At 39.8% G+C, this 25,129-nt stretch overlaps 2 protein-coding genes across 15 annotated transcripts in view; both read right to left on the bottom strand.

The window, feature by feature from the left end:
• The window catches only part of LOC127005930 (1-acyl-sn-glycerol-3-phosphate acyltransferase epsilon-like), a 35,853-nt gene extending 18,597 nt beyond the window's left edge, over positions 1 to 17,256 (bottom strand). Inside the window, exons 1-6 of one of the 4 annotated variants that reach the window (XM_050875357.1) lie at positions 17,050 to 17,210; positions 16,366 to 16,656; positions 11,724 to 11,904; positions 8,779 to 8,857; positions 4,568 to 4,770; positions 1,011 to 1,109 (exon numbers count right to left, since the gene is read on the bottom strand). In XM_050875357.1, the coding sequence (XP_050731314.1) occupies positions 1,011 to 1,109; positions 4,568 to 4,770; positions 8,779 to 8,857; positions 11,724 to 11,904; positions 16,366 to 16,388 (585 nt within the window). In that variant the 5' untranslated portion in view covers positions 16,389 to 16,656; positions 17,050 to 17,210. Of the gene's footprint in view, positions 1 to 1,010; positions 1,110 to 4,567; positions 4,771 to 8,778; positions 8,858 to 11,723; positions 11,905 to 16,365; positions 16,657 to 17,049 lie in introns of all 4 variants that reach the window. The other 3 variants (XM_050875359.1, XM_050875355.1, XM_050875358.1) reach the window with 3 other exon arrangements.
• Positions 17,257 to 22,461: 5,205 nt separating this feature from the next.
• Positions 22,462 to 25,129, bottom strand: part of LOC127005929 (heterogeneous nuclear ribonucleoprotein K-like) — a 163,981-nt gene continuing 161,313 nt past the window's right edge. For all 11 annotated transcript variants that reach the window (XM_050875353.1, XM_050875350.1, XM_050875351.1 and 8 more), the window contains one exon: positions 22,462 to 25,009. In XM_050875353.1, coding sequence (XP_050731310.1) covers positions 24,970 to 25,009 — 40 coding nt within the window. In that variant the 3' untranslated portion in view covers positions 22,462 to 24,969. The remainder of the gene's footprint in view (positions 25,010 to 25,129) is intronic.

Genomic DNA, 25,129 nt, shown 5'->3' with positions numbered 1-25,129 from the left:
GCTGAACAGGCAGCTTATAGTGCCCACACTCCCCTTTCTCTACCTGTTTCATCTCTTAAAATAATAATAATAATAATAATAATAATAATAATAATAATAATAATAATAATAATAATAATAATAATAATAATAATAATAATAATAATAATAATGATGATGATGATAATAACAAATGTTTGGAATTAATTGGATGCAGAAGTGGTACCAGCAAAGAGCATTATGACTTTGAGACATAGTTGGACAGAGTAGATATGGAATCAGGACAACATAAGGTTAACTCATATCACGGATACAACTAGGTAAATATAAACACACAAATTAATGAATATGTAAATAACTAAATAATTAAGTATAATCATAATGCAATTCATCAATAAACAAGAAAGAAAATAAACACACTAATAAGATATATAAAACAAAATAAATGTCAAGAACTCGTGAATGTGTGAATAATTGAGAAAATAATAATTTCATAATTTTGCAAACATTGGTAATTTTCATCTCAAAGGTAAAACTGAAAGTCCTCCCGGAACTGCTGGCCACCTGGATCTGCTTTACCTATGATTTCTCTCTTAATCTATGTTTCCAACAGACAGTTCTACACTTATGAATACTGAGTGTAATGTGTTATATATCTTAAATGCCATTAGTAACAATACCATTACATTGTATAAACTGTTAATATATAGAAACAAATGAAAGGAACCAGTTCAGTATGCATTGTGACCCAGAGCAAAATTATTGAAATATCAACATAAAAGTAACATCATTATGAAATAAAAAACTAAAAAAAACATCCATGCAGCAAAATGTGAATGTAGCTATGAGAAGCTATCTACTCAGACAGTGTTTTTTCCTCACTGTATCAAACTATATCACAGTAAATGCAACCATGTTACATCTCTGTACTGCAAGCTCTTCAGAAGATATTATTATTTGTTTAGGCCCCATGACAATCAAAGTTCTACAATATTTCCCAGTTACAATGTCCTTACCCTTATTCAACATACCTGAAGGCTGTGGTCTCTGGCATACTGCTCAGAGCTCTGGATGACCTTTGGGGTGCCTGGATAGTACCGAGTTCCTTCAGGAAAAACAATAAGCCAGGTCTGGAAAAGTACAGATACACAAAGTTGCCATTATGAATAATAACCAATTTTGAAAGGAGTCGTGTGAATTGATAATGAGGGGATGAATAATCATTCACACCAGTCTAGTATAGTGTATAGTATTGGCAGGAAGTAAACGTAAAAAATCACATGTTTGTATACACCATGACACGAAGCATCAATGCAGCCGTGACAATTCATAATATCATTATGAGTAACTTTTCAAAACCCAATTTGAACATTCATTTAGATAACATACTCCCCTCGGCAGGAGTTTGTTCCAGGTACCACCTAACCACATGTTAAAGGATAATATGTCAACAAAATCTCTTTTTACTTTTTTTTATTGCTTGTTTTAATTTCATTTTGCATTCTCTGTATTTCTTTTTCCTTTCCCTTCTTACTTGCTCAGCCACATTTCTTTCTTGAGTTTTCTTAATAAGTTCCCTTTTCTCTTTTACTATCCTACTTATCTATTCTGTCCACCATGAATTTCCTTTTTTTTTCCATCTCTTACCACTTTCATCCCTACCACTTTTCTGTTGAAGTTACCATTACTTCTTTAAATGTTCCAAAACCTTTTTCAATATTTGTACTATCTTTTACACTCCCATTTTTCACTTAAGGCCTCTGCCATTTCACATTTATACTCAATCTTTTATTTCTTTTTCCTGTAACTTTTCTATCTTCAGTATTTCCTTTTTTACTTCACCTTTCTTTTCAAACGCCCACTTTTCTCTCAGCTTTAACCCTGCCAGCACTGCAAGATGGTCAGATCCATCGAACATTCCTCTTACTACCTTCGCATCACAAATTTCTTTTCTAAGCCTTTCATCTACTGCCACATAATCAATCAATCCTTTTTGCTCATTATCTTCCCCCCTCCTCCATGTGTATCGGTGGATATTCTTGTGCTGAAAGGTGTTCGCTCGGAACATTCCCCTCTCAGCACAGACATCCACCAGGCACTCTCCATTTTCATTCTTCCCAGGTATCCCCCATTTTCCCACCACATCCATCACACATTCATCACCCACTTTAGCATTCATATCTCCCATCATAATAAGTTTCCTTTCTTTCTCAAAGCTCTTTAGACATGTATTTACTTCCTCCCAAAAAGCTTCCCTTTCTCTCAGTCCTTTTTTACTTTTCACATTTACTGGTGCATAAATACAAACCCATGCATACTTTACTTAACCTACTTTTCCTTTCACCCACACAATTCTTGATCCCTTCCAACCATAATCAGTCACACCATTCCACACTCTTTCAGACATCACAATAGCACATCCTTCTTTACTCCTGCCTCTATACTTCTCATCTATCCCCGTCCATACAACCCCCCCAGGCACACCCTCCCACGTACCCTCTCTACCATCACTCACACCAGTTCCTCGAATATGTGTTTCACTCACTCCCAACACATCCACTCTACCATTTACAAAATTTTCAATCATCACTCTCCTCTTTTCATAATCACCTAAACTATTCACATTTATAGACACCAGTATTATACATTCCTTCCTCTTCTGCTGCCCTCTATCCATCACTCCTGCCTCTAAAGACTCGATAAAAGTATTTGAGGCCACCAATGGGTGGCCAGTCCAATGTAGTGTTATGGAGACTTGCTCCTTGTCCAGGCTAAAAGGATTAAAACAAAGCAGCTGATGGTCGCTGCCCCCCTCCCCGTTGGTTCTACCCCGCAGGGTATAGTAACGGTGCGCACCACGTGAAAGTGAGGATGGGGTAGGCTACCTTCCCAGTCAGAGGGTAGCCGTATTGCTCCCTTTCCCAATACCCTAAACAAGGGAGCTGTATGCATAGGCAGCAAAACGCAAATCGGATGAACCTCATTGGTTACAATACTGCCGCTGCTACTCTACCAGTTTATAGGCCTACTTACAACCAGGCCAATATAATATTAGTTATAACTGATTAAGTAATGGGCTAAAATTTCAAATGATTCTCAGTGAGTAGAGCAGTGCCTGTCCCGACCCCGTCATAACTCAAGGATTACTTGTATTTTGGTCAGCCACCTACTAAGAAAATTTTGTACATAATTCCAATATATACATGTTTACAGGCAACTTAGTTTTGTTGCGAATTTATACTTTAGCAACATACTGGTAAGGCCAAAATTTTACATACACCGACTCACCTGCGACGTGCAAAGACCTTCTTCCCAAGCACCACCTTAAATATCCTCCCCATGGACCCAAAGGTGCAAGATTTAAGGTATACTTATGTTTGGAGGGGTTTCAGTTAAGGTCGACTGAAGGTGTCGGCGTTGTAAGCCAGCCAGTAGTAATGTAGAGTTAATATTTTGATGGCCACGTTGCTTGCTCCATGTTCAGCAGACAGAGTAAAACTGAGGTGTTGCTATGACCGCACCTCACAGCTGACTGTCTCGTGGGGCAGCTTGCATGCCCGTCTTACCGGAAGCCAGTATTTTAACCGGACATTCCAGAATATTCTTTACAAGGTTCGAAGTGAGTTCCAATAGCAACTGCTAATTTCATGAAGTTATTTTACTTAATGGCATATATTAATCTCACTTTATTTAGCAGTCATGCCTTTAGGGTTAATTACTAAAGAGTTAATTATTAATGCAACCTCTGGGCAGCGAAGTATTGCCTTTATTGTGGAAAAACTCAACTACCCAATTACCCACGGCTGCTCAGCTTCGCTTTCAGATCCCAGCCCACTTCCTAAACAACTCTAAATTCCTAACAGTTTACCAACAAAGTGGTAGGTGAGTGGAACAGGCTTAGCAGCCACGTTGTGACTGCCAATACGATAGCCACATTACAAAATAGATTAGATAAATTCATGGATAGTGATGTCAGATGTGTTTAGGTTCACAGGAGCTGCCTTATACAGGCTTACCAGCCTCTTACAGACTCCTTATGTTCTAACAAATTATGTTTTCCTCAACAAAACTACTTCAAAATTACCTTGAATGATGATATATAGTTAAGAAAAATTACCTAAAAATATCCTTGCAAAATAATGTCATGTGGAAAAGCATTCCTTTTATGAGCAAATATGGTAGTTCTTGACAATTTCCAAGTGACAGACCTCTTTAAAAATGTGGTGAAGGTTATGGAAGTTATACACCACCCTTTGATTTTCATCAAAGAGAAGCTACTGGGAAAGTCACAACCTGCTGTTGATTGTTCTCTGCATTACCTGGCAGTAGTAGCTCACTTTATTGCACACATCAATTTATTCTCAGTAAGTTATTAAACCTATATACAACCCTTCTGATATTTTACAGTGAGAAACCAACACATTTCCTCATGATCTTGAATCCCATGAAACTCTTTTAGCATAGGCTGAAAAGCCCTACTATAAAGCATTTCCAGTAGTGTGATGAAAAAACTGCCAACAGTTATCCCTTATCCAGCATTTAGACACTAAACGAAATGAGATAAAGTGTGGTCACAGCCACTACCTACCGGAATCTTAGGATGCTTGAGGTAGTCTAGAGCATCAATCATCTTTGCCTGGTTGAAGTTCCCTCGCTTCACATATATGCAGCCATGGGCATAAAAATAATGTCCATAAAGGGGCAATAGTTGCAACGTGTTCTTCATCACATAGCGCAAGTGACCCAAGGAGCGACCTCGCAGTGATACCATGTCTGCCACTAACCAATCCACTGTGGAAAAATAAGTTAAAGGAAAATTTCAGACCCTAAAGCAAGTCTCCGCAATGAGCATTAGTTATTTTTACAAGTTTGCAATGTCTAAAAAACATACTACTCAATGGTTTATGAATTGTATCATTTAAATGAAAAAAATACCATTTTAGAAACTCCCTGTATTATTTGGTAATAATATATTTTTTATTAACCCTTACAGCATCATGTGCAAAAATTTTGCACATTTTCATGCTGGTGATTGGAGAATTGCATGTGTAAACAGAAAACATTTATTTTCCATGCAATTTCCTGCCACTGAGTAGGTTGTAGGAGGTTGGGAGGTGTCCTACCCCATCTTAGGATGACTCAGCAAGGTTTTTCAGGCCCATGTAGCAGTGCAGTGAGGCTGTGATGGAGGATGTTACTGAGAGGGAGATGATCAGGTTGTAAGGGAGGCTTTGGGAGCACAGGGGAGAGAGCTTTATGCTTGTGGGGAAGCATTATTTTCACACTGCCATATCTATGGGAAGTGTAACAAAATATGGTGGTAAAGAAACAAACGGAATCGCGAGTTACAACACCAGTGGACAGGGGCCAGGGTAGCTGTCTGGGGGAGGAGATATTAAAAGGGTGTAGGAGGTGGCTGGTGAGTCTTGATGGTTAGGGAAGGGATATTATTAGGTATTGCAGCATTGGACAATGTAACCGTGGTTATGACCTTATGAGACGATAGTTATGACAGCTGGACACCACCACTATCTGCCAAGGGGAGGTTGGAGGGCCCCCTCAAAAAATGTTTAAAGCAGATGTGATTGTTATCTCCTTACTTATAGGCTATGTACTAACTGTTTTTATATCCTTACTTATAGGCTATGTACTAACTGTTTATGGTAGAAAAAAATAATGTAAAATGGCTGATAGCACCAAAAACTTTTTGATTTAGGGGGTTGATGCTGTATGGGTTAAGGTATTACCTCTGTAAACTTGGATATCATTGTGTAAGTTATCAATCTCCAATCATTATAATAATATAGGAATATGTTCCTTCATTAAAGCAAAACTAAATGCAACTGCATATCACTATTAAAGCTACAATAAATAAAAAAAACAGTGTTGGAACATGAACAACAAAACACATCCATGAATGCATGCATGCATGCATACAACCATGCATACTGAATCATTAAGCTGAATTAAGAAACTGAATCATGTAAAGGTTGATAAAGGAGAACTGATACAGTTGATGAAAACCTTAGATGGAAGGAAAGCTATGGGACTGGATGGAATCTTGGGACAAGTGTTAAAAGAGAGTAGAAATGAATTATTGGAGCCACTTTATGACATAATAACATGCTCTATAAATACAGGAAAGATGCTCTTAGAATGGAAAAGAGTGAACATTGTACCAATTTATAAAAAGTGGAGATAAAACTGAACCACTAAATAATAGACCAGTTTCTAATATAAGTGTAATGAGCAAGATTTGTGAAAGTATAATAAACAGTTTGAATGGACAGAGTGTGTAGATGGAACCAATTATGGGAGATGGAATTTAATGCAAACAAGTGCCACATTATGGAAATGGGGAAAAGTAAAAAGAGACCAAGGAAAACATACAGGACGAGAGAAGAAAACTTAAAAAGGTGGTACATGAAGAAAAAGATTTGGGAGTAATGATGCAAGACACACTATCCTCAAAAAAGCACATAAACAAGCTGTTTGGAGAAACCTACAGGATGATGCAAAATATAAGGGTATCATTCCATTTTATGAACGAAGAAATTATGAAAAAAATAATAACAACAATGATAAGACCAAAGCTTGATTATGCTGCAGTTGTGTGGTCGACTCACAAAAAGAAGGATATCAGAAAGCTGGAAAGAATACAGAGAATTGCAACTAAAATGGTCCCAGAACTCGAATATGACGTATGAAGACAGATTGAAGGAGATGAACTTGACGACACTGGAACAAAGAAGGGAGAGAGGAGATCTGATCACGCTGAATAAGTTGGTAAATAAGTTTGATGAGGTGGATAGAGGTGATCTCTTCTTAACTGTGAGAATGCAGGGGCTGAGAGGACATAGAAAGAAACATAATAAAGAAACCTGTTTGATTGACTTCAAAAAGTATAGTTTTCCACATAGAAGCGTTAACACATGGAACAGCTTGTGGGAAGAGGTGGTGGAGGCGAACAGTGTCCAACATATGAAGGAAAGGCTGAATAAATGTAGATATGGAGATGGGACTATTAGAGCTTAGCTCAGGCCCGGTAGACTACAAATAGGTAAATACATGCACGCACTTACAGACATACAAATACGCACACAGATATAACAGTTGAAGAAAATGAAGTTTTACAAAAATAGAGTTGAGATGGAAAAGTGTGTTCAAACATACACAGCAAGGGAAAGAGATAAGAAGGAGTGGTTCAATGCCAGATGTGAAATAGCAAACGAGTCATGAGTGATGATGAGTCAGTCATGAAAAATGATTGAGATGGCAAAATGAGAATACAAGGAAGGAGTATAAAAAGCAAGAAAAAAATATGTAAGGGCACAGAGAAATGAAGAGATGAGATTTGAGAAAGACATAGAACAGTAAAACCTCAACATCTACAGGAGTTAGGTAACAGAGACCCCAGCAGATGTTGAAGATCTGCAGATATTTGCATGCCCACTTAAAAACACCTTTTCCCAATGTCTTTTTAGATTGACACACACACACACACACACACACACACACACAATTTGTTGCCAGAAAAACACATAAATAGAATTATAGGTGAGACATACAACCTGCTGAGAAACATAAAAGTTGCTTTTCAATATCTGAGTGAGGAAATGATGAAAAAACTGATTGTAACCATGATACGTCCAAGGTTGGAATACGCAGCAATAGTATGGTCGCCAAGTACAACGTCAAATACAGTAAACCCTCAATATAACGGACCTACTTATAACGGATTTTGGATATGACGAACAAGGTCAGAGAGTCAGAAATCCGTGAGGACCAACCGAAAATAATTTTTGAACCAAGCGCGCTAGCATCAGCTAGCCACCTCGCCCTCCTCCCTTTATCTGCTGTCCCATCCTTTGGTTACTGTAGTCTTTTTCAGCCCACCTGATGAAATATTTTCCTTCTTCTGGTTCCCATTCACATGAGGAAGGGCCCCTCAGCGAAACTGGGCCATGGTCGAGGCTTGCGCCACAACTCCAACCTCTATTTCCTATTTTGTTTTTGGTATGTAGGGCATTTTTTATTGGGGGAGGGGATGCAAACCCCTCCTCCAAACCAGTTCAGATCAGGGGCTGGACTGACTGCTCACCATAGGGCAGGGATGCAAGACTCCTGGGAGGATAAAACCCCCACTTACCCAAGGAAAGAAACATGAACAGGTAGGAGAGAAAAGATGGAAAAACAGCTTAGGGAGGTTGAGGATGTTGCATTCCTCATCCAGATAGACCTGCCCCTACCACTTCTATGTTCTTCAAAACCTCTTCTGTCAAAACTCCTTTTTCCAGAAAGTCCTTTTCAATTGTGAAAACTTTTTGAAAACATTTGTTCATAATTTCTGCTTGTTCCTGCACCTCGTCACACACTTCTTCAATTCTCATTTTACTGAGCCCTGCTTTCTTTCATTTTACTGTTGACATAGCCATAGAAAAGTTGGGTTTTCTTTACATTTCTCAATGACAATCCGGTTAAAGTTCATTTCTTCCTCTGCGAATTCACATGTAGTCATTTCCTGGTACCCATAGTTTCTCTTCCTCCTTCAATTGCTCTTTTTCTTTAACTCTTTTACTTTTGGGTATTACACACCTTTAATTGAACCAATTAACTTTCTTGATTTTTTCCAATCATCTTTAGCTTTTTTTTTTGTGTGTGTGTAAATAGAGAACAGCAATAGACAGATGGATAGATAGATAGATGGATAAAACCTTATAAGTATCTTCAAGGACAAAATTACAGAATATTCAATAAATGCCAACATGCATAATACATCTGAGGATTTAGGAGGCTTACCTGTTGACTGGTGATTAGACAGATACAGTACGCTTTCCTTTTTTTTCAGTGCTTCGTCAGCATCACCATACATCACCACCTGAAGAAAATGTGTGACAGTGCTCAACTACAATTTTGCTTATCAATGATTGAAGGAAAAACACATCTAAAACAAAAATATGTAATCATAATACATGAGATTGAAGGTCCGTTTTTAAAATGAGGCCTAACTTTTTACATGAAGAAAACAAATCTTGGAACTAGATCCTGTGCCCATCCAAGGTCTGGTATATTTTGGCAGGTGTAATATGATAAACAATTATATTATCAGCACCTTTAGTTATTTTTAGTAAACTGAAGGAGAAAAGCCTATATGCCTGTCCCCCCCCTCAGGGAACATGGACCCCTGCAAATAGAAAATTTTCACGAATATTTGGCATGCCCCCTGAAAAAAAACCTCAAGACCTGCAAAACAACACAGAGAGCAATTGTAAACATAAACTGAACCTGATAAACCACTTCTGTAATCTGAAAGCAGCATAAGATATCATAAATAGCATCATTCGTCACCAACGCATTCTATAAACTGTACTGTAATTTATGTAAACTTATTACAAATATGTAGTTATTGAAATCTCACTTTACTGTTGGGTACTCACTACAAAGTCTGCCATTTTTTTTATCAACTTTAAGTGCTTAAGCATATCATACCATGCAAATTACTTACTAATGAATGTTTCTTTCTATAAAATTCAGGAAATAAAAATATGAAATGGGTACATGGGTATATCCTTTTATAAGGATGCGAGGGCCTCTGACACGTGAATGGTGAGATGAGAGAGAGTTTTGGTGTTGGTGTGGGTGTGAGACAGGGGTGTGTGATGTCACCATGGCTTTTTAATGTGTACATGGACAGTTGTATGACAGAAATCAAAGCCAGAATGAGGGAGCTAGGTCCAAGGCTGAAAGTAATATGTACAGAGGAGTCTTTGGTGGCAGGCCTGTTTGCAGATGATACAGCATTGTTGGCAGAGAACGAGGGGATGCTGCAGAGGATAGTGGATGAGTTTGACAGGGTGTGTAAGAGGAGAAAGCTGAAAGTGAATGCTCGAAGGTAAGGTTATGGTATTTGAGAGGGCAAGAAAGCAGACCATTGATTTTGCAAAGCCATTAGAATAGAGAAGCACAACGAAATATAGAATATGGCTGGGGGAAGAGAGAATGGAGGAGGTGACCGAGTTTAAATATTTAGGGACAGTTTTATGTAAGCATGGAAAAGTTGTAAAGTTTTGTTTAGTCGGCACAACATCTGTGGTCATATGCCAGAGAGAGACAGAAGGGGAAGGAGTTATAGGAGAAGGGAACAGATCCCAGGAGACGGGACACAACCCCCGATTAATACCTGGTACCCATTCACTGCTGGGTGGACAGGGGCATAGGATATTGGAAAAGCCGCCCAAATTTTTCCACTCCACCTGGAAATCAAACCCGGGCTCTCTTGGTTGTGAGTCGAGTGTGCTAACCACTGCACCACGAAGCCCCTTATGTAAGCATGGAAGTATGGAAGGTGAGGTAAGGGAAAGAGCAGTGAAGGGCAGACAGGTAGTAGGTTCACTGGAGAGTTATGAGAGGAAGAAGTGCGAGCATTGAGGTAAAGAGGGGAATAAGGAACAGTATTATCCTGCAAACTCTGTCGTATGTATCAGAGACGTGGACATGGAATGCAGCACAGCAATCAAGAATATGAGCAGTGGAAATGAGTTATATAAGGGGTACATGTGGTGTTTCTGGATGGGATGGAGAAAGTACCAATGAAAGCATGAATGAAAGGTTTGGTATGGGTGTGACAGCAAAGGGGGTGGATTGTGGAGTGGTCAAATGGGTGAAGCATGGTACGCTGAGATGGATTGGGTATGTGGTGAGAATGAAGGAAAATGAATTTGTGAAAAGTGTATGAGGGAGGGATTGAGGGACGGGGTGTCAGAGGTGTAAAGTTGGGGGCATACGCTATAGCTGCACGTGGCCTCAGTGCTCATCTCCGTCACATTGGCCCTTGAGCCTGTGGTGGGAGGGAGCCTATTACCCCAGGGAGCCAGTGTGACATCCAGGTTACCACAGTTTACCTTCCCAAGGTTTCCCTAGGTACCTATTTATCAACTAGCCCGAAAGGGAGGATGAACAGCTGGGTGAGCTGCATGCCAACTGCCCGGCCGGGATTCGAACCCAGGGCTGTGGAGTAGTAGCCAGGCATGCTGACCACTAGACTATGGAGGTGTCAGGGGAAGACCACCTGTGAAGTGGATCAATAGGGTGAGCAAGTATAGGAGCGAGAGAGTTGGAAGCAGCAGGATTGAGTGTGGTGAAAGGGAGTGCCAGAACAGGGAGAGGTGGAGACACTTCTGCCATGGCCATCCCCTGGAGGGAAGTTCCCGTTAGAAAGCAGGGGTGTTGAAGATATAGAAAGATAGATAGACATTGTGTTACATGCTCATTCTCCTCATTTAGCAGGCATAAAAATTTAACCTGTCATTTAATAACTGTTCTCTGTAAAGATTTGAGCACGAAGATTGTGTAATTAATACTCATCACTGCAGGCTGACCGACACACTGCCTTGCTGCTGCTACCTCCACAGCAGTTCCCGCAACACAGGACACTAAACAAATTTAAAACCTCAATTTCTTGTAATATGAAGCAAAAAACAACATATGGGTATAGTGTTTTTTTACTTAGAATGACATGAATTATCATATCCCGAAGTATGTACTTCAAATTGTGGGACACCCTGTATTATTACTTATGTAACCTCCAACAACAGAAAAATAAATTAAGTCAAATTGAATGAAAGCAAACGGACTTGTCCTACAAGCATCGTTTCCCCTTGACTGATTCCTGAAAACAATCAGTGCATTAACTGAGATTAAAAGTACAGGATTGAACAAGAAAACTTAACAGAAATGTTACTAACCTCCACCCTGGTGCATGTTTCAAAGAAGAAAAGAACCAAGCGCTGGTAGAGGGAGTAGAGTTTATCATCACCCCACTGGTATACCCAGGGCGGAAGGGCCAAGCTCATGCCACGCCACATCAACCATACTCCAAGATACTCCGGTGCCACACCAATCATCATAACCGATCCCAATGCATACCTGTTAGAAAAATACAGTCAGCTTTTTCTTTTTCATAACTTGCACGTTTTCTACCCAAGCATTTGGCCACTCAAGCCTTAATAGCTTTGGCTAGAATTAAGCACAATTAATAATAAACAATATATAAAGCACACATGTGAAGGAGATTCTAATAACAAAACATAAACACCAACTCAAAACTTTTGAAATTTCAGGTTAATGAAAATACCTTGAACTGATAGCAGTAATAATGAATGAGAACTAATACTCAGTATAATATCGTCTCAATAATAGTATGCCCTATACACCCACAATGCGTACTAAAACCTGAGATATAATTTAACATACACTACAAGAGGTTTCAGTGAAAGCTGATGTATAGCTAGAGAAAACAAATTAAAATAAATGGATATTTACCTATAATAACTTGTAATGAGATAAGTTCAGTTAAAATTGACAAATGGCCTACTTGGAGATGAGAATACCCCCAAACCAGGTGTTGGTTCCAGTTTTCTCTTCGACTCATTAATCCATACAGCCTTGCTGTCGGTTGTTAAGATCATTAATGAACAACAGAAAGACAGTGGGAGATAGAACAGAGCCCTGCAGAACTCCACTGTTGATAGGTTTATGGGAAGAACAGTGACCATCAACCACAGCAGAGACAGATTGGTTGGAGAGGAAACTGTAGATAAAAGTATAGAGGGACTGAATCCATAGGAGGGTAGTTTAGATAGCAAAGATTTGTGCCAGACTCTGTCACTTCACTTCTTATTTCTTTAACCATTCATCATCAAGCAGTCAAATTATTAAAAGCAATCCCTACGAGAGTGGTCTTCTATTCAATGATAAAAAGATCTATCAATCGATCTATATCTCCAACACCTTGTTTAATGACGAGATTTTCTATTCTCTTTTTTCTATTACTCTCTCGGTCCCACACGTCCTCTGCGTGTATCGAAACACACTAGAAATTAATCACAACAAGGAGAGGGTATTCCCCGGCTGCCTGGGATTGAACCCGCGACCAGCGTGACGGGAGAGCCACTCCTTACCGAGTCGGCCAAAAAGGTACCCCACTGGCTAAGTGGGTTATGGGAGGCTCGTTCATCAGGCCGTCGCAGCACTACACGGCTTTCCCCCCTATGTAGATTAATTTCTGTGTGTTGAGACCTTTAGACAGTGACCCATTTTGGTGCACAATTTCACAATGTCCCCGTAGAGACATACCTCCAACTCTCCCATTTTCTATTATCCTCGGAGAGCATGGGCCATCCTACCTGTTACCCCTTCGGGGAAACTCAACAGAACCGCAGGATAGGATCCCACCACTGCCACCAGTTTAATGACGAGATTTTCTATTCTCTTTTTTCTATTACTCTCTCGGTCCCACACGTCCTCTGCGTGTATCGAAACACACTAGAAATTAATCACAACAAGGAGAGGGTATTCACCGGCTGCCTGGGATTGAACCCGTGACCAGCGTGACGGGAAAGCCACTCCTTACCGAGTCGACCAAAGAGGTACCCCACTGGCTAAGTGGGTTATGGGAGGCTCATTCATCAGGCTGTCGCCGCACTACACTTGTTCCCTCAACAGAGTGGCCACAGCAGAAGCATCCAAGTTTCCCTGTTCCTACACTACCTCTTAGCAAACTTCATCTCTTGCCTACCAAGTCTCCTCAATATTCATCCACTCTATTGGTCCTTTTCACTGGTTGTCTCCCCATGATACCCTCTCTCTCAATTCTGCATTTCATATAGGCTGCTCTCTTAAAAAGTTATCTTCATTCATTCCCACCACATGTCCAAACTACCTCAGAGAACCAGACTACTTCATCCATTAAAACATTCTATAACCTACTCCCTTTAATGTTACAACCATAAAAAACCTCACATATATGCTTTCATTTTCTCTATCCCATCCTAACACACTATATGCATCTCTTATATAGCTCATTTCCACCATGCATATTTGTGAGATCTGGGTTTCATTCTGCATGAAATGCAGAGAATTCATAACATAACCAATCATGGCTATTAATTAGTGTTTATACTCAAAGACAAATTGTGTTAAATGTTCAGTGAGTTGGAAATAATTTGAATGCGACCAAACACACGTAACACAAGTGACTATGATGATGCCAAGTTTATTAAAAGGACATCAGTAGGCTATTCATGAAAGCAATCAAAACTCACTCATTTACTACGACGTTTTGAGTTAAATTCATCGAGGATTATTATTATCTAACATATTGTAATTTGTGATTGCCTCCTCGAGAGCAGAGCTAGTGGCAGGCAGGGCCTGAAACCTCATCAACAGCAACAGCAACGGCATCCATGTTTCTGACACATAAAAGTTTGGAAGATAATGCTGTTTCTTATGCACTTCTTTACCCAGATCCTTATGCTTCTTCCTTTTATAAATCTCTTCATTGAACCCATTATTTGTCTGGCTCTCAATAATCTGCAAGTTCCCATGCTTACACAGAACTGTACTTAAACTCAATCACTTCCTACATCCTCTCCTCTCCTAACCATATCTTAGTCTATCATGCTCTCTATCCTAACTCTATATGGTTTTGCAAAATTGATGTGCTCTCTTGCACAGTCAAATATCATTACTTTAATCTTCCAAACACTTATCTTCAACTTTTCCCCATACACCCTATCAAATTCATCACAATTTTTTTTTTTTCTGCTAATACACTCGACCCTCGATTTAACGGATTTCGGATTTAACGGACCACAAAATCTCAACGGACAAATACCCAGTAACGGACATTCTGTCCGTTGCTGGGTAGATTTGTTCGGTGTGACACCGGCTTTAGAAACATCAAAACCCTAAACAGAAGGCCATCGGGCCGTGTCGTGAGGCCGCTCCGCACAAATTACACACACACACACTGCCATGGGTTATCCCGAACCTCCTGCCTGACCTGTTCGAGCATGTAAATCCTGATTAACCGCATTTCGAATCTGTGCTTTACGCGTTCATGTTACCAGTAATTGTAAGTAATTGTGGAGATTGACTCCGTGCCTCCAAATACAATAATACACCTCCATATTATAGTTAAGGAACAAAATACATATGTCCCTCAACCATAATATGAAGGTGCAAGTACTTAGAAGTAAAGGAAAAGGGAGAAATCAGTTCTTTTAGGTGGGGAGCATATTTACACTACTGAGCCAGTGGTTCCCAACCTTTTTTTCAGGCGACCCCAATCATGCACGTCTAGACATGACCGCGACCCCACTAGTTTAGTTGTTTATGTGCTATTGTAATATAAAAACACCATGTTTGATATTTTGAGGTCTTAGCGACCCCCGGAAAAGCACTTGGCGATCCCACTTGGGGTCGCGACCCCAGGGTTGGGAAAGGGAGATTACTACTCACACCAAACTTTACATAACCTAACCTCTCGAACCCCCTGCTAGCCCGGGGGGGCTATGCCCCCCTGGACCCCCCCCCCCACCCACGTATTATGCGCCGGAAAATTGTGGGTCTTTTTATGGCAGGGGAGCATATTTCTAACCAAAGTTTACATAACCTAACCTCTCAATCCCCCTGCTAACCAGGGGGGGCACCCCCCCTTTTCTTTTTTTTACATCTCAGCCTGTAGCGCCAGTAGGCTTTCTTCAGGGGCCTGGTGGTCGGCCCAAGCCCGTCATGGCGCAGGGTATGGAATTTCCCTACATCTAGGTAAATGTAAGGAATTTCCCTACATCTAGGGTATTTTTCAACCCCCCATAACTCAAAAAGTATGTATTTGCGACGCATTTCATGTATACCGCCGCATTCCAATTTTGGTTGCGAGGGGTGAGTATGGGCAAACACTAGAAAAATACCCAGACCAACACTTGTCCAAAGTATTGTCTTGTGTGCTGACTCGACGTCTTATAATAAAACCCCTCTAAATATTTGCTAGGAGGGAGTATTCCACAATTATTGTGGAATACTACCTCCGATTAAATATTTTGAGGCCTAAAATGAATCTTCAGCACAATGACTACTTAAGTTAGTGTCAACAGTTTACCAAATTAGCAGCAACAGGTTACTATCTCTAGGTAAAATGTGTTAGGCAGGAGTGGATTAATGTTACCTTTACCTTAAAATCATATGAATAAACATTGATCGAATTTGTAGGGCTATCATTACATACACCAAGCTAGCTCATAGAGCTGAAATAAACAAAATTGATATACATATATCACTTATGTGGGAGCAATAATGAAGAGGCAATGGAACAAGTATATAGTCATTGTGTCTATAGCTTTATGAAATACATGTTTTTGACAGGAACACTGACATATGAAAATAAATATATTCAAAGTCCAGCTCACATGTCAATTTTGAGGCCAAACGAGCAGTAAAATACATAAAACCGGCGTTGCCTCTTTTACGTTTCTCTTGATAATTGTGTGCTGTCTTAACTATCACCCCGTGAACTACAACAAGAAACACTATTTCCATGCTCCTTACCTTACACAGCCGACTATTCCCATTGTGATAATGCTACACGCTGGGATTTTTTTTAAAGTTTTGAGCTTCGCGAGCGGTCGTCTGCTTTGATAACTGTCTAATCTCGGCCTGGGGACATAGTGACGCTAGTATCACCCAACACGGCCCCTCAGTGTATTTAGGTGCGATGTAGAGCAGGTAATTCAATCATTCATTGCCCTTAGACATGTCCATCACCAAGGTTAGCGACACAGACGACACAAGCCACACCGGATCTGCTGAGGCTTTCACTTCTCACCGCAGCTGCAGACTCTGAAATGACTTACTAATTATATATACGACCCACATTAGTAAATAGCCTCTAAGGAAAATTATCATGATGTAGATTAGTTCCATACATCCCATGATTTTATATGTATTTGTTTCCTGTTTCCATCGATCAACAGACCGTATTGTGCTTTTAATTTTCAATACTCATCTTCCATGTACATGTCAATCACCCATACATCTCCAGGCTATAAAAAAATATATGTTTTTTCACTAAAACTTGAAATATTGATATGGTTTGTATACTTCACTTTAGCCTCTTAAGTATCCCAGGCATCGATGCATTTATTGCGCCAAATGTTAACTTTCACAAATCCGTCTTCCGAGCGACACGCCTTTCCCACCCCTCCCACGCACTCAATTATTACCGGTACTTACAACGCATAGCTCCTTAACGTCTCCAGATTGACTCCGAGAGGCTTAAGCATTTTTTCTAGAACATCTGAACCTGCCATAGTTCAATCAGAGACCGATTAGCAGCCGCAGAGGCGTACCGAGTGCACCTACACCGCCCACGTCAGGTAGGAAGGCTCAGAGCGAGACTGAGGGAAGTGATCGTTGAGGACTGAGGAGGAGTGAGGAGGACTGGGGAAGGCGAATGTAGGATGCCAGATGCACCCTGTCGATGATCTCTCTCTCTCTCTCTCTCTCTCTCTCATTTCCAAGCTAGTTAATTGATGTTTGGGTGAGGGATCAGCAGTTTCCTGTTTCGAATCGGGAGGAAAGATCGACCTTGTGACTATATAGGTACGTACCTATAACCTCGATCCACCTCGTCTTTGATTCCCTGCCTGATCCAACATATTTTGCTTAGACTATCCCTCTCTTCCTTTATCTGCATCCGCCTCCTAATTGATAGGAACATGGAGAGGCGGCCATATTGATGCCTTTGGTAATAAATGTCTACGCAGAATATGGGATATCGCTGAAATGACTTTAAGTCAAACCGGCGACTAATCGATCGATCCGTGAGACTGATTCGACATATTACCTGCCAGAGTCCGTCAACGCCAGCTCCGGTTATATGGGCATCGGGTTGTCTCTGTAAGAGATAATCCTGAATGGTGGAGGGCAAAGGGACGCCCACACAGTTCGTGGCTTAAGCAAGTCGATAGATCCTGCCAGGAGGTATACCCAGGATGGAAAAGGGGCCTGAAAACTCGCCCGGAGAGACCCCCAAAGTATAATTGGGTACAAAAGAGGAGGTTTGCTCTAGCCTTATACTATCAAAGTCCAAAAGCTTATATATTTCTAAGCACAGTACGTATTTCATTTGCCTTCAGTTTCAACACTTCACTCATGGCTCAGGGGTAGTTCAGTATATAAATGTTGGCTGGAGCAAACAGATTCTGACTGCCTTGAAGAAAAGAGCACATGTAGGCTTTGGCAAAAGAAGAGACACTTTGTGGGATTGAATTTGATGCCATGAGTATTATTAAAGAATCATTGCATTTTGACAGAGCCTCTGATTCTATCATATGAAGGGAGGATTTCGGAGAGCATGGGAAGAGTTTAAAACCAGCAAATCATACACTAGCTCGTGTTCATGGTTAAGGGCTTATTGAAAAATGGAAACTTGTTTTAGGATGTTTCTTTTATTCAGGAGAGGTTAAAACTTGTAAAATGAGGGACCTGTATGAAACAGCAATAAAAAAATTCAAGGACACGGGGCACAGAATTATGTTTACAGTTTGTGATCGAGAAAGATTGACACATTTTTGAGAAGCCTTGACCACACATATGTTTGCTACTCAATTTAGGAGCAAGTCAAATACGTTAATTGTTGCTGATCTCTTTCCAAAACCTTTTTTGTGATCCCATGAAATTTTATTTTCCCCTATCTTAATATCATATATGAGAAGTGTGTTCCTCAGGCTTTTCAAAAGATGTGGAGAATTAAAAAAAAAAAAAAAAAAAAAAAAAAAGGTAAAGGTTCAGTATAACTCTGGCACCTTAATTTTGGTCTATTTCCTTCCAAACCTTCATAAAACCCTTTGGAAAGGTATTGTAGTAATCTAGCATGCAAAGAATTGTGTATGCTTTTCTTGTATTTGAAGCACTGGATATGTTTGCTACACACACACTCACACACACACACACACACACACACATATATATATATATATATATATATATATATATATATATATATATATATATATATATATATATATATATATATATATATATATATTCAAACCTCGGTTTACGAGTGCCTTAGTTTACTAGTACTTTGATTTACGAGCAAAAAAATCCCACAAAAAATGCCTTGGTTTATGAGCGGTGACTTGGTATATGAGCATCCTCTTTATTCTTTTTTTTTTTTTTTTTGTCGCCATCCCCCAGGTGGGGGCACAGGCTATAAGGAGGCTGTCATGGTCAAGAGCGTACATCCTCAAAGTGACAGCCCATGAAGGGGAGAGGATGATGCCGATAGACCGACTATCGGCTTACGTCAGCCTAGCCATCCAAGTCGGTCTTTCGACAAGGACTGGTGTGTCTCTTTGCACAAGTCGAAGACGTTAGCGTGGGTTCCCTTTTTTCACTGCAAGACGAGAGTGCTCAGTGCAGAAAACAATGGGAAGAGAGCCTCAGTTAAAGCTGCTACCTTGATCTAAAACAAATAAGGAACGCAACATCCCATCCTCAAATACAGAACGAATCCATATTTTAAGGAACGGATGGCAACCCTAGAATTTCTCTGGCCTGCCATGACTGACAGCCGCTGCCCGCTGCTGGTGAAGGCAAGAGGAAGGGGGGAGACGTTACGACATGCATTTTACACGTATTTCAAGACGACACTTGACAAACATAATTTTATGGACTGGTTTTGTGTTTCATCAAAAAATGCACTCACTACATTATTAAAACACTGAATTTTATCTGCTTAATCGTTCAGACGGGCAAATACGGAACAAATGGCATTACGTATTTTAAGGAAAGGGTGGCAAGTTTGCAACCCTAAGGCGTCATCTGGCGATATATGGCCTTCTTGAACGACCCCCCATTCTTGAGACTTTTTTACCTCCCTCCCGTAATCCCCCAGAGCACTCTATCTTGTCCATATGATTGGATGAACCAACACTATTTCTCACTTTGGCACTCATCATTCATCAAGGACAACACACATTAATTTAGTCACAGTCACGGGATCTACAGTTCATTAGGAGTATTTCAGTAGCTACTTGGCATCACTGCATGCGATGGAATTTCTTAAAACGTCCTTTTTCTCTACAAAATATTGACAGCTGGCATCGTCTCAATTTCTTGTTTCTAATGATGATGATACCGGGAAGTTCTTACTTATCATACAGTGATGCTTCAAAATGGTTTGTGGTGCAACAGTAACACAACAGTAACCTCGTGAACTCTATGTCCACCCCCACCTGGCAGGGTTATCCATAGGGAAACGGTCATCGCCAAAGGCCTATGGAGGTGTGGCCAGCAAAACAGTGGCTGTACCCAGCCCCACCACAGCTTGCACAGGACCCCCGATTCTTGCCAAGAATTGGGGGAATTCTTTAAAATCTGTCACACCAGAACAAGAAACGAAGAATCTCACAAGATTTGGGGATAATTCTTGCTCAGTCTTGGGTAATTCTTGACCGCCAAATGATGACTCTAGTCTCAGTCCGTGTAGTAAACTCGTAGAAATAGCATCCGTGCACTCATGTCATGTTTTCAGCACTACAGTGTGAGTTCTTTGTGCTTTAACCCTGTCCCCCAGAAAGATAGTTAAAAGGGATTGTGCTGCAAAGAAGAAAACAGGAACGGTGGATACTATGCTCGCAACAGGAATGGGGGGGCGAGCCTCGGCATCTTGTATGCCCTCCTGGAAGTGACTGACTCCCATTCACCCTTCATCTCGGACGATACGTCGAATCAGCTTCACGTTGGTGGTCGAATGTAGTTCTGGTGCCTCGAGAATAGGGAAACTGCGGCTGCTAAACCCCGGGGCGAAGCCTACCCCTCAAGCGTAGTTAGCAGTTGTGGGAGTCTCCGTAATAACCGTAACACATTGATTTGTGTTTCATATTATTTATCATTGCTATGTGTTCCAGAACTAATTAAACTTGTAAACCGAGGTTTGACTGTATAGCCTTAGAAAATGCTTTCTACACCCTATTTTTTTTTTAAATAACAAATTGATATAGTGTAGATAATACCTAATAAAACAGAAGAACAAATATATTTTTCTTTACCCCATCAGTAAATCATTTTACATTAATGATAAGAACAAGTAAGGGCTGGATAGGGTGCTGAAGCAGATACTTTAACAATAGTAAAGTTGGCCCCTAAAAATGCCATTTTTGGTGGGCCCCAATAGATGGCATTACTTCCGCACTCCCGAAGCTTTACTGAAGACCACTATCTCCTTTGAATAGTCTCCTTGCTCCTGCCCATGACTTCTACTCTTTCTCTTCGAAGAAGGGTGTATCAAGACACCGCTTCCAAAACTGACCTCTCTTCTGGCCACTCTATTCTGTTTTCTTTTACAGGAGCACTGCTTATCAGGCCTTCTGGTTTTCTATTCTGTTTTTCTCCTTGAGCTGTTTCCTTTACTGAAAAAAAAGATAGCTTGTTTTTTGGTAGCGTATGCAAGTATGTGAACTTATAGACATTTGTGTGCATTTCATTTCTAATATATTGTTTTGAGTCTTGTTTCAGTGACCCATGGCCAACCTGTTGAGTTAGTCAGCTATGAGTGGTAAAAGTAAAGGTAAGGATATACATATGCGTGACCTCTGTACTCGTCTCTGTTGCATTAGCCCTTGAGCCTGTAGTGAGAAGAACCCCTGGGACATAAGGCCAGTGTGACATCCGGGTTACCAGTTTATCTATCCCAGGTACTCATTTATCGACAAGCCCAAAAGAGAGGGTGAGCTGCAGGTTGACTGCCTGGGCTGGGATTTGAACCCAGGCCAGCAGATTCATAGCTAGGCATTCTAACCACTGCACCACAGAGGCACAGGTGGCAGTTAGAATTAAACAGGCAAAGGTGATGGTTGTCTTCCTTGACAAGTCACCACTTCAACCCCATTTGAGTGCATCTGTGCATCAGTGTTTGCTTACAAGTCTTTTTCTTCTCCAAAGACTTGTTCTTGTGTATTCTAGTCTATTCTGTCTTTAGTCCTTCACTTCTATTTTACAAAATTGAGACGCCTTGGCCATTTTGATGCAAAAAAATTCTACTTACTACTGCTTCTACTAGTAACAATAATGATACACATAAAATATACTCTCTTTTGGGGACTCACAGATATGGGTGAGTAACTAAAATGATATTGATACCCAGATTAGAACACACTACTATTTTGATTATTGGGTAAAATTTACATATGCCTTAGAAGCTAACATAAAATGAAAATTAACAGCTGGCATCCAGAGCAAATTCACTATACATGTAGTATGTAACTGAAAGAAAATATTGAGGATTGTCTGACGGATAAATGTGAACTCTGATAAATACAATTAATTTCATCAGATAGGAACGATAAGAATGAATTAGATGGAAAAGCTTAAAGCAGATTAATATCATAATTGGAATACCAATGTATGTTAAAATGTGTAGAGTAATAGTAGAAAAGATACTAAAGTGTGGGTATGTAAACTCAAAAGCCTTTACTGTCACCTTACCAACTTGACCACTTTTTTTTACTGAAAACTTTTCACAGCAGCCCTGAGATGAATTATCAAGTATACCATGCTGATTTTTCAGACAAAGCTGTCAATGGGCATTGGGCTCAACAGCTGAGCACCTCACACGGGTAGGAAAGTTAAATAATAGTAATATCTTCTGGTATTTATTCCTTTATATGAATGCAAAATACATTAATCACATTACAAAATGGATGGCTTCAAGAGTTTTAAACTATGGACACAAATAACAGTGTCTGGTCCTTATGTATAAATCAAATCTCTTAAATGTGAACATCCAGTCAAGTTGCAGGACAATACTTGCTTTTCAGGGGACCGTAGGCACATCTTAGACTATCAATTTAATCATCCAAACTTTGATATTTATAACCCTTTTATATTTTGCGTGAAATAATTTGTAATGCAGTCATTACATAAAAGTTTCACTACAAAGGAAGAACTACATGTGTGTATTTCATCAAAGTTCCCAAGGAAGGTGGCGACTCTTAGCACGTCATAATGGTATTTCATAATGAAGGATTTTCCCTACTGGGCCAGCTCATGCATAGTTAAATTTGATCCCCTGAGGAGCAAATAGTGATTCTTGTTAAAATTTCTAGATACACTGGACATAAACTCTATACGAGGTAATATAACTTCAAATACTAATGTATGCAGGCAATGGGGACAGATTACCTATTTCCTATTAGAGTTAAGGCTCTTTCTTACATTATAGGGAAAGCTTGCTCCAAACTGCATAAAAATAAAACTGAAACATAACCAAACCTGGACAATGTCACCAGGAGGAACTATATGTCCATATGAAAAAGCCGATTGTGTTAAGAACTTAACAAAGGATTGTTTCCTCAGATGGCTTTTGAGTCCACAAAAGTGTACTCAACATTTTCAGTGTTGAGAAGCTGGCTTGATTAGATGAAAAAATAAACAAATATAATTTGTAACAAAATATGTGCTGCATGGAATGTCTACTTGACCTACAAAAGCAGGGATGACAGCAATAACTCATTCTCAAACAATTAGCCAAATCACACTTTGTAAAAGTTATCTAAGGGTTTTGAAACCTAAATTGATTCAAACAAAGCTGAACACAAACACAAACTACTTTATTATTAGTTTCTCTTAATGGGAGCATATAAAATGAAGTGCATGTGGGGAGCTGGAACGGCTCATTCCATATGACTAAGAGGGGGAGGAAAACTGCTGGAGAATAAGGAAATTGTGGCGAGTGTCCTTTGTCTTTCTTAAAAATGGTGACAACGAGATACCTTTGTACACGGACAATGGCTTGAATTATCAGGTACAGACATACAAACATTCTAGGAGAGTATCTTAGATGTTTACTTAACAGATTGACCTCATCAACCTTTCAGTGTATTGTTTCTATGACCTGTGCATACAACCCTATCTCATCATCAAATATAGCTGATATTCTCTACATGTACATAGTATGTTTACAAGGCAAAGAAATCATGGTCTGCTACACAGCCTAAAACATGCTATACCTGTCAAAACCAATATCAGCTAAGCAAACATCTGAAATACATCCCATGGGAAAACAGGAGCTAAAGCAAAGGGCAGGACAGCCTCTACGTGAAGGGCACATCTAACAGTTAGGGTCTTAGCACAGGAGTTAAGGCAGGAAATATTACTACAACCCTCATGAAAAGCTCTGATTTCAAAGGGAGAGATATCTAGTTGTAGTCATCAGACAAGAGTGTGAATGTTCTTCCTCAATGGAGGACTGAAAGGTCAAATGACACAGTCTCTCCTTCAGGAGGACGTTAAAGAGGTGTAGCGGTGAACCAGGAAGTAAATGGTAGAAGTAGTGCTAATGGGTTAGATGACGAACATTTATTAGTAATCCATATGTAGAATAACACGAAACAAATATTATGACAATAAATTGTACAAAAATACATTAGTGATTACTTTGGAGCTAGTTTATTTAGTCAAATACCTGAATATTCATAGTTTATTAGTGGACGTTAGACTCCCAAGATGAAGTCTAAATATTTATGAATTTCCCCTTCCACAGATATCATTCTTTTCACATCTACAATTGTATTAATTATAAGAAAATTAAAACATGTAATTCTGATATGAACTGAAACAGTGCTTGAAGTAAAAAACTATACAGGTTTTATTTTTTTGATTAACAGTTACTTCAATATATTGGATGGAATCCTAGCCGTCATCTGTGAGGTCATTCCATCAACAGTGCTCTTTTAAACATTTCCTTATCTATACCATCACTGAAGCAGGTACAATCAACCTAACTGGACTCATTTTGTGCTTCAAAAAAGTCCCCCAAGCATAGTTACAATCTCAAATTATTTTTTTTTAACTATCAACATGTTAAAACAGTGCAAATTGTGGCAATCTTTATCCAGCTCAGCTTGGCAGAATACTACTGCAATTCTGACACTTTAGCAATGATTTGCTAAATTCCTACATCAAGAGCCTCACCTTGGAAGAGGCATTTTAATCTTTGAACCTAGAGTAAACATTCTACAGCACTTGTGTTAGAACTTCCAAACAAATCCCTAAATCTAGTGGTTTAGCCTTTTTGCATGAGTGTGGTAATGTGTATCTACTTCATCAATATGAGAATCTGAAGATGGCTGGACTTACTGGTGGTGCTTAGTATCTGCGGCCAGTCTGACCTCCAAACTCCCTCACGCTGTCAAAATAACAATTTTAAAAGGTAACAATTCAGCTTATCTACCATAATGTTCTATTTGATCTTAGGCAGGCTACATATATAGAGATGCCTGTAGTGGTATATGTCTAGCCGTAACAA

Source organism: Eriocheir sinensis, chromosome 31 (genome assembly GCF_024679095.1).
Source record: "Eriocheir sinensis breed Jianghai 21 chromosome 31, ASM2467909v1, whole genome shotgun sequence".
NCBI classification, from domain to species: domain Eukaryota; kingdom Metazoa; phylum Arthropoda; class Malacostraca; order Decapoda; family Varunidae; genus Eriocheir; species Eriocheir sinensis.
This window is presented reverse-complemented; position numbering and strand designations above follow the sequence as displayed.